A 13,327-nucleotide genomic window follows, 5' to 3' on the forward strand; every position below is an offset into this window, starting at 1 on the left:
GAGAGTGTCGAGGAGATTCACTATGATGTTCACTGGGATAGAAAATCTCCGTTATAAGGGGAGATTGGATAGGCTGGGTTTGTTTTTCTTGGTGCAAATAAAGCTGAGCGGGGTGGGGGGATCTGATTGCGCTATAAAAAAATCATGAGAGGCACAGATAGGGTAGATCATGAGAATCTTTTCCCTATGGCAGATGTGTCTAAGATTGGAGTGCATAAGCTTAAAGTGAGGAATAAGTGGTTAGAGGAGATCTGAGGAAAAATGTTTTCACCCAGAGGCTGGTAGAAATATAGAATGTATTCCCCGAGAGGGTGGGTAAAATGCAAGTATTCTCCCAGCATTTAAGAAGTATCTGAATTAACACTTAAAATGGCATGGCATTGTAGGCTATGGACCGGGTACAGGAACATGGGATTAGTGTAGTTTGGTAATTGTTGATCAGCATAGGCGTAGTGGGGCTAAAAGGCCAACTTCAATGCTGTATGGCGCTATGATGATTAAGATTTTTAGATGATATTTAACTGCTTTATAACTGATATTAGGTGCTTTTTTTACGTATAAATCAGTCCCATTTCAGTGAGACATTATACATCCACAACCAGCTCGTGCACGTGTAAATTAGAATAAGCATCAATACATACAGGTAAAACAGTAGAAATAGTCAACTAAAAGGATTGGGGGTAGTAATGGTGGGTCGGGGGAATGAAGTTGGCATGGATTGATTATCAAAGGTTAAGTAGCTAACCTAAACACGTTTTGGATGCTTCATTTACCATTTCAAAATGGTAACCTAGTCTATGAGAATATTTGGATGATAATAACATTTGTTCTGGACCAAGGCAAAAAGTGGTTGCCAAATGCAATCAACTCCAGCTTTCTTCGGAGGCTTCCTATAAGACAGGTGGGCCTAGGGAAGGTGGTTTGATATCAAGGATTCCCTAGCACTGTAATTGACAGTAACCTCGGCTGGATCTGACTCATGTCCTTCACTTTGGTCCTCACCTGCTCTCTTCCCTCCTGCAACAGTGCTAAGGTCCCCCTTCTCCTCACCTACTATTCCCAACAATACTCCCATCCAGAGGGTCATTACCCTGCATTTCCACCATCTCCAGCAGGATGCCAACAGCAGTCACACAAATCCACTCTTCTCCCTTTCCAGCCTTACACTGGAACCATTCCCTCCAGTCAACTCCTCCTTCACTCCCAACACCTCCCCAACGGCACCTTCCCCTATAACCGCAGATGGTGTAGCACCTGTCCATTTACTTCCTCCATTCTCACTGTCTAAGGCCCCAAACCCATCTTCCAGGTGAAGCAATGCTTTACCTGCACTTCACTCAATCTAGTTGACTGCATTCGCTGCTCACAATGTGGTCTTGTCCACATTGGGGAAACGAAGTGCAGACTGGGTGACTGCTTCACAGAACACCTATGCTCTGTCCGGAATAAAGATTAGATTACTTAGTGTGGAAACAACAGGCCCTTCGGCCCAACAAGTTCACACCGACCTGCCGAAGCGCAACCCACCCATACCCCTAACCTAACACTACGGGCAATTTAGCATGGCCAATTCATCTGAATCGCACATCTTTGGAATGTGGGAGGAAACCGGAGCACCCGAAGGAAACCCACGCAGACACTGGGAGAATGTGCAAACTCCACACAGTCAGTCGCCTGAGTCGGGAATTGAACCCAGGTCGCTGGCGCTGTGAGGCAGCAGTGCTAACCATAAAGACTCTGAACTTCCCGTTGCTTGCAACTCACCGCTGTGTTCTCTGGTCAACAATTCTGTGCAGACTTGCTGCAGTGCTCTAGTGAAGCTCAGTGCAAGCTGAAAGAACAGTTCTTCATTTTCCACTTGGGAACTCTGCTGCCTAATGGACCTGATATTGAATTCAACAACTTTAGGGCTTGAGCACCTTTCTCCATGCTTTTCCCCCCGCACCATCCTCCCATGAGACGGGAGGCTTTGGCATCACATGGGTTCCTGCCATGCACTACCCATTGTCAGTCACTAATAGTCCCCTTTAGCAGCTATTCATCCCCCAAACTGATGTTTAATCACTCCCTTGTCTATCCAATTGTGTTTCTCTCTTTTTTTGAGCTCTAAATCTCGCCCATCATTTATCTTTCCCCTACCCATCTTCTGCACAAAAAACACTTTTCCGAGTTACTACCAGTTCTGAAGAAGTTACCAGACCCAAAATGTTTTCTGATTTCTCTGCACAATGCTCCCAGACCTGCTGAGGTTTTCCAGTTTTCTTTCAGATTTCCAGCATCCCCACAGTTCTTTCAGTTTATGACCTAGAGATGACCTGGCTGTGTGAAAGAAACTTGAGATGATTTGTTCAATTTGGCCATAGAGAGACCAACTTATTATATCACAACAAGTCTTTTTCAAGAGTAAACAATTCGTAGTATCAAAAGCATGGTGTAGAGATAGTGTCCATGTTATCCCAGGGACGCATGGATATTCAACACAAGCCAACAGGTATTTGAGTCAGCGTACTGGTCAGTGATGAATCTGGATATTTGAAGACTTGTAAGTTCATGTCTGGCATGTCAAATAAAGCAATGGAGAGAGCATCCATGTGTCCACAACATCCTATCCATCCCTTGGATATAAGTAGCAACCGATCTGTTCAATGTACACAAAGACTATATCCTTGTGATAGATTATTTCTCCAAATTTCCTTTCACAACAACTTAGCAACATAGCATACATAACTTTTGCTGACATGATGAAAGTATTTTCAGGTTATTCTGTATCCCATAATGGGCAGTGTCTGACAACGGGCCATTATTAACCTGCAAATTGTTTCAAGGTGTGTGATAAGGTTGTCACCCCAGCAGAACATGTTGTGTGTACGTCAAATCAATGGTTATTAAGTTTTAAGCAACAAAGGAGACTTAGGATTTGCATTGCTTCATTTTTGTGCAACACCAATGGAGAAGGGATTACCATTTCCAGCACAAATTATACTCAAAAAAATGCCAGCAAGCTGCACAGGGCACTGAAGTATACATTGTTGTAGAGGAAATGTTAGTGTGTGATGTAGCCAAAAGCTGATGGAAGGATCCCCGTAGAGTCTTCTCTTGGGGGAATAGCTGGAATACAAAGGGAACTTAATGTAAACTCTGGAGGACAGTGAATGAGTCTTTAGAATTTTGTAAGATAAGGGAGCGCTTGAGCAGTGTGTAGGGGGCGTGGGCAAGGTTAGAGCAAAGATTAGAACAACGTTTCTGATATAAACCCTTACAATTTACAGATTGCACACCCCCCCCCCCCCCCCCCCCCCCCCCCCACTTTATTGAATTTCTATTTCTGTATCCAATAAATTTAAGCTTTTGTGAAAGGTATTAAATCTTGTGACATAGTTCTGAGACTTAATTGGTGTTTGGATTTCTTCTTTAAACATTAATGATCCACAACAAATTTTGTGTGTCGGGGCTTTAGGACCCTGGAAAAAAATTTGCAATGGTGTCATGGAGCTATTACCTGTGGGCATAAAGAACACCGTTTGGGAGGAGTTGATTAGATTTGAAAAAAACAAAGCACATGTAGCTACTCATCTTTTCAATGACTTAACAGTAAGATGAGAGCCCGCTATATCTCATATTACCATGTTTACTTGCATTTAATAATAATTTGCAGTTAACCAAGATGATCTTGTTTTATGACAATAGACAATTGGTGCAGGAGTAGGTCATTCGGCCCTTCCAGCCAGTACCACCATTTGTTATGATCATGGCTGATCATCCGCAACCAGTATCCTGTTCCTGCTTTATCCCCATAACCTTGATTCCATTATCTTTTAAGAGTTCTATCCAACTTTCTTGAAAATATCCAGAGACTTGGCCTCCACTGCCTTCTGAAGCAAAGTATTCCACACACCCACCACACTCTGGGTAAAGACGTTTCTCCTCAACTCTGTTCTAAATGGCCTACCCCTTATTTTTAAACTGTGTCCTCTGGTTCTGGACTCACCCATCAGCAGAAACATGCTTCCTGCCTCCAGAGTGTCCAATCCTTTAATAATCTTATACGTCTCAATCAGATCCCCTCCCATCCTTCTAAATAAGTATATACAAGCCAATCGCTCCAATCTTTCAACGTATGATAGTCCTGCTATTCTGGGAATTGACCTCGTGAACCAACTCTGCATTCCCTCAACAGCCAGAATGTCCTTCCTCAAATCTGGTGACCAAAACTTCACACAATACTCCAGGCGTGGTCTCACCAGGGCCCTGTACAGCTGCAGAAGGACCTCTTTGCTCCTATTCTCAATTCCTCTTGTTATGAATGCCAGCATGCCAAATTTCTTCACTGCCTGCTGTACCTGCATGCTTGCTTTCATTGATGTACAAGAACACCTAGATCTCATTGCACTTCCCCTTTATCTAACTTTACTCCATTTAGATATGCCTTCCTATACTTGTCACCAAAGTGGATAACCACACATTTATCCACGTTAAGCTGCATCTGCCATGCATGCATCCATCCTCTCACCTAGCCTATCCAAGTCACCCTGTATTCACATAACCTCCTCCTCACGTTTCATCCTGCCACCCCACTTTGTGTCATCAGCAAATTCATTAGTATTACTTGTAATGCCTTCATCTATATCATTAATGTATATTGTAAACAGCTGCAGCCCCAGCACCAAACCTTGTGGTACACCAGTGGTCACCGACTGCCATTCCGAAATGGACCTGTTTATCACTATTCTTTGCTTCCTGTTAGATTGAAAATTGGCTGGCTAAGTCGGTATTTGCCCCCAATACCATGTGCCCTAATTTTGCTCATTAATCTCCTATGTGGGATTTTATCAAAGGCTTTCTGAAAGTCCAGGTACAATACATTTACTGGCTCTCCCTTGTCCATCTTCAAAGTTACATCCTCAAAAAAATTCCAGAAAATTAGTCAAGCATGATTTCCCTTCGTAAATCCATGCTGACTCTGACCTATCCTCTTACTGCTATCCAATTGACTCCAGCATCTTTCCCACCACTATTGTCAGGCTAACCAGTCTATAATTCCCTGTTTTCTCTCTCCCTCCCTTCTTGAAAAGTGGGAAAACATTAGACATCCTCCAATCCAAAGGAGTTGATCCTGAATCTATAGAACATTGGAAAATGATTACCAATGCGTCCAGGGTTTCTAGAGCCAATTCCTTAAGTACCCTAGGATGCAGATCGGGGACTTAGATCTGAAGGCTGATATCAGTCTGTCCAACACCATTTCCTGCCTAATATAAATTCCCTTCAGTTCATCCATTACCTGAGGTTCTTTAGCCACTATTACATCTGGAAGATTGCTTGTGTCTTACCCAGTGAAGACAGATCCAAAGTACCTATTCAACTCTTCTGCCAATTCCTTGCTCCCTATAATCAATTCACCCATTTCTGTCTTCAATTTTAGTCTTAACCATTTTGTTCTTTTCACATACCTATCCTTCTTTATATTTTTGGCCAGTTTGCCTTCATGCCTCTTTTTTTTTCTCCGCACATTGCCTTTTTAGTTTTCTCTGTTGCTCTTAAAGTTTCCCAGTCGTCCAGCTTCCCACTCACCTTTGCTATGTTATACTACTTCTCTTTTATCTTTATACAGTTCTGAACTTTCCTCGTTAGCCATGGCCGCCCCTGCATCCCCTTAGGATCTTTCTTCCTCTTTGGAATGAGCTGATCCTGCACCTTCTGCATTGTATCCAGAAATACCTGCCATTGTTGTTCTACTGCCATCCCTGCGAGGGTATTGAACCATTGAAGTTTGGCCAGCTCCTCCCTCGTCACTCCATAGTTCCCTTTTGTTCAACTGAAATACTGACGCTTCTGATTCTCCCTTCTCCCTCTCAAATTACAGATTAAAACTGATCATATTATGGTCAATGTCTCCTAATGGCTCCTTTACTTTGAGGTCCCTGATGAAAATCTGGTTTATTGCACAATTGCCTTCTCCCTGGTAGACTGCAGTACAAGCTGTTCTAAGAATGCATCTCAAACACTCCATAAACTCCCTTTCTTGGGGTCCAGTGCTATTCTGATTCTCCCAGTCTACCTGCATGTTGAAATCCCCTGTAATAGTACCTTTGCGACAGGCCAATTCCAACTCCTTATTCAATCCGGAGTTTTAAAACTGTTAGCCCATGTTACACGTAGTAGTAGTAGTCATTAAAAATATATTGATTTTCCTTGATGTTTTGTTTCCTTTTTGACAGGTGACAGGAAACCAGTGAAAAACAAAGCTCCTGTGAAACCACTTTATAAGACAATTAAATTAAAAAGAAGAAAGCAGTTTTTAACAAACCAAAAGAGGAAAATTTAAATGCTGACCACTCCTAGCAAGAAGTTCCAAGTCAAATGTTCTTACATTTTCCATCTTGGATTAAAATCTGGACTGTAATCAACATTTTCTTATCTTTGAAGATCCCTGGTAGATCTCCCACAGTAGTCTGAGTACACAGCTTTTTTTTCAGATTATGCTTTTGCTGCATTTATTATGGTGTCACTAATTTTGCTGAAGAGAATATTTTAATGACAATGGGAAACTAAAGAAAGGAAGGATTTAATGGATCAACTGATCATTTGTCATTCCACTTAATTTTATACTGTTTTAATGGCATCTGTTTCTTTTAGATATCATACAATTGAAATGGATGAATTTCAAGCATAGAATGCAGTAAAAAGGATTTTACTTCGAGATCTGTGCACTCTTTTCTTAAATGCTTGTAAATGTAAAACTTTTTAGAATTATTAAGTCCTCTCATAATTATCGCTTGAATTCAAAAGCACCAGCAATTTCAACTGGTTCACTCCATTTAAATGGGTGCTAACCTCTACATTTAGATTCTTTGTGACTAACAGTGAAAGGACTAGAATATAAGAGTTTAATTCCATTTCTGAGCACAGATTTATAAAGGAACCTTGAGCTCTCTTTCAAAAGAAATAGAGCTCAGAGAAGTTAAATTACATAGTTGCTTTAACTAGTTAGAATCCCTTTAAATCCTATAATTGTTTAAAGCATACTGAATAATTTTTATGGCGTTTTGTTTAGCAATTATATACATATTAAATATGAAGTACTAGAATTTATTCTTAAGAAGTGGAGAAATTTGATAATATCCAAAACCGCTGTCTTATTGGAATAAATTCTGCATTGCCACTTCCTGTTATAAATGCACAGTAGAAATGGGAATATTTATGTACTGAAGCCTTTTTTAAAAAAAATTAAAAAGAATGAATAACAAACTTGTGATCTTATTTCTTTGTTTAGATTACAGGGTAACAGTTCTGAACTGCTTCTGCATAAAATTTGTAGCCTTGCAGTAAGCTTCTGAAGAAGTGTTTCCAGTGATTTCAAATCGAATCCGATAAAGATGCAATTTGAAAATGATGGGGAGGTGTCCCCTAATTCGATGTCCACTCCACTGCCATTAAAAGTGTTTGTGGATGGATGAACTTGCACACCTCTTCAGACACCCCGATTGGTCAGCTATTCTAATAGTCCTGACAGCACTGGAGTTCTATAGTGGGTCTGGCCAGGACAACAAGTATATCCAAGGATTGTGGGATAGGTTTGACTTGGTTTTATCTTTCCCCTCTCTCTCTGACGTGCCAGTATGGTGGGATTTAAAGAATGTGCAGGAGCTGAGGAAGAAACATACAAACATATGAACGAGTACAGGAGCAGGCTATCTAGTCCTTTTGAGTCTGCTTTGCCATTTAATGAGTTCATACTTGATCTCATTGTAATTCAAATCCATATTCCTGCCGACACCTGACACCACAAGCAACAACTTGATTTCAGATAGTCAACATGGTTTTGTCAAGGGCAGGTCATGTCTCTCAAACCTCAGTGTTTTTTGAGAAGGTGACCAAGCATGTAGATGAGGGTAGGGCAGTTGATGTGGTGCATGTGGACTTCAGTAAAGCCTTTGGTAAGGTTCCACATGGTAGGCTGTTGGAGAAAATGCAGAGGAATGGAATTGAGGGTGATTTAACAGTTTGGATTAGAAACTGGCTTTCTGTAAGAAGGCAGCAAGCGGTGGTTGATGGCAAATATTCAGCCTGGAGTCCATTACTAGTGTTGTGCCACAAGGATCTGTTTTGGGACCACTGCTGTTTGTCATTTTTATAAATGACTTAGACGCAGGCATAGATGGATGGATTAGTAAATTTGTAGATGACACTAAAGTTGGTGGAGTAGTGGACAGTTTGGAAGAATGTTACAGGTTGCAGGGGAACTTGGATAAACTGCAGAATTGGGCTGAGAGGTGTCAAATGGAGTTCAAAGCAGCTAAACGTGAGGTGATGCACTTTGGGAAGAATAACAGGCTGGCAGAGTCAATGGAAAGATTCTTGGTAGTGTGGATGTGCAGAGGGATCTTCGAGTCCATGTACATAGATCCCTGAAAGTTGCCATCCAGGTGGATAATGCTGTTAAGAAGGCAAACGGTTTCATTCATAGAGGGATTGAGTTCCAGAGCTGCTATATCATGCTGCAACTATATAAAACGCTGGTGCGGCCACACTTGGAATATTGTGTGCAGTTCTGGCTCCCATATTTTGGGAAGGATGTGGAAGCATTAGAAAAGGAGCAGAGAAGATTTACCAGGATGTTGCCTGGTCTGGAGGGAAGGTCTTATGAGGAAAGGCTGAGAGACTTCGGTCTGTTCTCATTGGAAAGAAGAAGGCTAAGAGGGGAATTGATAGAGACATACAAGATGATCAGAGGATTAGATAGGGTAGACAGTGAAAGTCTTTTTCCTAGGATGATGATGTCTGCTTGTGTGAGAGGGCTCACTCTCTCAGCAGAGCAGGTAAGGGCTGTTTGGCAGTGGCTGCTTGAAGGCTCGTTGACATTTGTTTAACAGTTTAAATTTGAAAGTTTTTTTTAAAAAAGCGTGGAGCGGACCCGGAAGCTGGTGTAGCGCAAGCTTACCTGGGTAAGTTGGTTTTTTTATCCCCCCTATAAAGGTGTGCAGGAGAGGAACCCGAGGCACTACAGAGGTAGTGCCTCCCACCCGCTCTCCTCCTCTAACCTAATAAGACCCGTTGTGGTAAGAAGGTAAGTGCTGCATTTTACTTATTGTAGTGTTTAGACCTAGGTTTTTTTAAAGGTTACTTTTAGAGGGATGGCAGTGAAGGCAGTGCAATGTTCCTCTTGCAACATGTATGATGTGAGGGATGCCATGGTCATCCCTGCTGATTACACTTGCAGGAAGTGCACCCATCTCCAGGTCCTCCAAGACCGTGTTAGGGAACTGGAACTGGAGTTGGATGAACTTAGGATCATTCGGGAGGCAGAGGGGGTCATAGATCGGAACATTAGGGAAGTATTAACTCCAAAGATTGTAGACAGATGGGTAACAGTGAGGGGACTGGGAGGAAGCAGCCAGTACAGGGACCCCCTGTGGCCGTTCCCCTCAAGAACAAGTATACCGTTTTGGATACTTGTGGGGGGGATGACTTACCGGGGTAAGCAATGGGGTTCAGGCCTCTTGCATAGAGCCTATCCCCGTTGCTCAGAAGGGAAGGGTGGCGAAAAGCAGAGCAATAGTTATTGGAGACTCAATAGTTCGGGGCACAGATAGGTGTTTTTGTGGGGGCGAGAGAGACTCACGTTTGGTATGTTGCCTCCCAGGTGCAAGGGTACGTGATGTCTCTGATCGTGTTTTCTGGGTCCTTAAGGGGAGGGGGAGCAGCCCGAAGTCGTGGTCCACATTGGCACCAACGACATAGGTAGGAAGAGGGATGAGGATGTTAGGCAGACTTTCAGGGAGCTAGGTTGGAAGCTCAGAGTTAGAACAAACAGAGTTGTTGTCTCTGGTTTGTTACCCGTGCCACGTGAGAGAGTCTAGGAATAGGGAGAGAGCAGTTAAATGCATGGCTACAAGGATGGTGCAGGAGGGAGGGGTTCCGGTTTCTGGATAACTGGGGTTCTTTCTGGGGAAGGTGGGACCTCTATGAACAGGATGGTCTACACCTGAACCTGAGGGGCACCAGTATCCTTGGGGGGAGGTTTGCTAGTGCTCTTTCGGGGGGTTTAAACTAACTCTCTGCAGGGGCATGGGAACCTAGACTGTAGCTTTAGGGGGCAGGACCTGGACTGTAGGGAGGTTAGGAACATGGCATCAATCTCGAAGGAGGGTGCCTGTAAACAGGAAGGTGGCTTGAAGTGTGTATACATCAATGCGAGAAGTATACGAAATAAGGTAGGTGAACTTGCAGCGTGGGTTGGTACCTGGAATTTCGATGTTGTGGCTATTACGGAGACATGGGTAGAACAGGGACAGGATTGGCTGTTGCAGGTTCCAGGGTTTAAATGTTTTAGTAGGGTCAGAGGTGGGGTAAAAGAGGGGGAGGTGTGGCATTGCTTGTCAAAGATAGTATTACAGCAGTGGAAAGGACGAAGGGTGAAGACTCGCCATCTGAGGTAGGTTGGGCTGAGCTTAGAAATAGGAAAGGTGAGGTCACCCTGTTAGGAGTTTTCTACAGGCCTCCTAATAATCCGAGAGAAGTAGAGGAAAGTATTGCGAGGATGATTCAGGAGAAGAGTGAAAGTAATAGGGTGGTTGTTATGGGGCACTTTAACTTTCCAGATATTGACTGGGAAAGCTATAGCTTGAGTACGTTAGATGGGTCGGTGTTTGTCCAATGTGTGCAGGAGGGTTTCCTGACACAATATGTAGACAGGCCAACAAGAGGTGAGGCCATACTGGATTTGGTTCTGGGTAACAAACCAGGCCAGGTGTTAGACTTGGAGGTAGGTGAGCACTTTGGAGACAATGACCACAATTCGGTGACTTTTACTCTAGTGATGGAGAGGGATAAGTGTGCACTACAGGGCAAGAGTTATAGCTGGGGGCAGGGAAATTATGATGCGGCGAGGCATGACTTAGGATGCGTGGCTTGGAAAAGTAGGCTTCAAGGGAAGGGTACAATCGATATGTAAAGCTTGATCAAGGAGCAACTATTGAGTGTCCTTGATAAGTATGTACCTGTCAGACAGGGAGGAAAGGGTCGTGTGAGGGAGCTGTGGTTTGATAAGGAATTGGAATCCCTTGTTAAAGGGAAGAGGGCGGCCTATGTAAAGCTGAGGCATGAAGGTTCAATTGGGGCAATTGAGAGTTATAAGGTAGCCAGGAACGATCTAAAGAGAGAGCTAAGAGCAGCAAGGAGGGGGACATGAAAAGCCCTTTTTTGGTAGGATTAGGGAAAACCCAAAGGCTTTCTTTAGGTATGTCAGGAATAAAAGAATGACTAGGGTAGGAATAGGTTCAGTCAAGGATAGTAGTGGGAAGTTGCGTGTGGAGGCTGAAGAAATTGGGGAGACACTGAATGAATACTTTTCGTCAGTATTCACTCAGGAATAGGACATTGTTGCTGATATGAATATTGAGTCACAATTAATTAGAATGGATGACTTTGAGGTATGTAGGGAAGAGGTGTTGGAAATTCAGGAAAGGGTGAAAATAGATAAGGCCCCTGGGCCTGATGGCATTTATCCTAGGATTCTCTGGGAAGCAAGGGAAGAGATTGCAGAGCCATTGGCCTTGATTTTTACGTCCTCGTTGTCTACAGGAATAGTGCCAGAAGACTGGAGGATAGCAAATGTGGTTCCCCTGTTCAAGAAGGGGAGTAGGGATAACCCATTAACTATAGGCCGGTGAGTCTTACCTCTGTTGTGGGCAAAGTCTTAGAGAGAATTGTAAGGGATAGGATTTATGAACATCTGGATAGGAATGATGTGATCAAGGATAGTCAACATGGTTTTGTGAAGGGCAGGTCGTGCCTCACAAACTTTATTGAATTCTTTGAATAGGTGACTAAGGAGGTGGACGAGGGTAAAGCAGTAGATGTGGTGTATATGGATTTTAGTAAGGCATTTGATAAGGTTCCCCATGGTAGGCTACTGCAAAAAATACGGAGGTATGGCATTGAGGGTGCATTAGAGGTTTGGATTAGGAATTGGCTGGCTGGAAGGAGGCAGAGGGTAGTAGTTGATGGTATAGGTTCATCTTGGAGTGCAGTTACTAGCGGTGTTCCACAAGGATCTGTTTAGGGACCATTGCTGTTTGTCATTTTTATAAATGACCTGGAGGAGGGGCTAGAAGTTTGGGTGAGCAAGTTTGCAGATGATACGAAAGTCGGTGGAGTTGTTGACAGTGAGGAAGGATGTGGCAGGTTACAGCGGGATATAGATGAGCTGGGCAAAAAGGTGGCAAATGGAATTCAATGTAGCTAAGTGTGAAGTGATTCACTTTGGTAAGAGTAACAAGAAGATGGAGTACTGGGCTAATGGTCGGATACTTGGTAGTGTGGATGAGCAGAGGGATCTGTCCATGTACACAGATCTCTGAAAGTTGCCACCCAGGTAAATAGTGCTGTGAAGAAGGCATATGGCGTACTGGCTTTTATTGGTAGAGGAATTGAGTTCCGGAGTCCTGAGGTCATGTTGCAGTTGTATAAGACTCTGGTGCGGCCGCATCTGGAGTATTGTGTGCAGTTTTGGTCGCCATACTATAGGAAGGATGTGGAGGCACTGGAACGGCTGCAAAGAAGGTTTACCATGATGTTGCCTGGTATTGTAGGAAGGTCATATGAGGAAAGGCTGAGGCACTTGGGGCTGTTTTCATTGGAGAAAAGAAGATTTAGGGGTGACTTGATAGAGGTGTACAAGATGATTAGGGGTTTAGATAGGGTTGACCTTGCGAAACTTTTTCCACATATGAAGTCAAATATTACGAGGGGGCATAGCTTTAAATTAAGGGGTGATAGGTACAGGACAGATGTTAGGGGTAGATTCTTTACTCAGCGAGTCGTGAGTTCATGGAATGCCCTACCAGTAACAGTGGTGGACTCTTCCTCTTTATGGGCATTTAAACGGGCATTGGATAGGCATATGGAGGATAGTGGGCTAGTGTAGGTTAGGTGGGCTTGGATCGGTGCAACATCGAGGGCCTAAGGGCCTGTACTGCGTTGTATTTTTCTATGTTATATAACTACAAATTGAGGGGTGATAGATTTAAGACAGATGTCAGAGGCAGGTTCTTTACACAGAGTGGTAAGGGCGTGGAATGCCCTATCCATAATGTAGTCAACTCAGCCACATTAGGGAGATTTAAACAATCCTTAGATAAGCACATGGATGATTTTGGGGTAGTGTAGGGGGACGAGCTGAGAATAGTTCACAGGTCACGCAACATTGAGGGCCGAAGGGCCTGTTCTGCACTATATTGTTCTATGTTCTATCATTTCACCCTCTTGTTTCACCAGAAAACATCCATATCTGCCTTAGAAACATTCAAAGACTGCCTTTTCAGGA

The 13,327-nt window shown here is 43.3% G+C and overlaps 1 protein-coding gene across 1 annotated transcript in view; it reads left to right on the forward strand.

Annotated features, from left to right (window-relative positions):
• tfpi2 (tissue factor pathway inhibitor 2) overlaps nucleotides 1-7,248 on the forward strand; it is a 33,421-nt gene extending 26,173 nt beyond the window's left edge. The window contains exon 5 of the mRNA XM_060825459.1: nucleotides 6,219-7,248. Coding sequence (XP_060681442.1) covers nucleotides 6,219-6,325 — 107 coding nt within the window. The 3' untranslated portion in view covers nucleotides 6,326-7,248. The remainder of the gene's footprint in view (nucleotides 1-6,218) is intronic.
• The last annotated feature ends 6,079 nt before the right edge of the window (nucleotides 7,249-13,327 follow it).

The sequence above is a fragment of the Hemiscyllium ocellatum genome, chromosome 5, assembly GCF_020745735.1.
Source record: "Hemiscyllium ocellatum isolate sHemOce1 chromosome 5, sHemOce1.pat.X.cur, whole genome shotgun sequence".
NCBI classification, from domain to species: Eukaryota; Metazoa; Chordata; class Chondrichthyes; order Orectolobiformes; family Hemiscylliidae; genus Hemiscyllium; species Hemiscyllium ocellatum.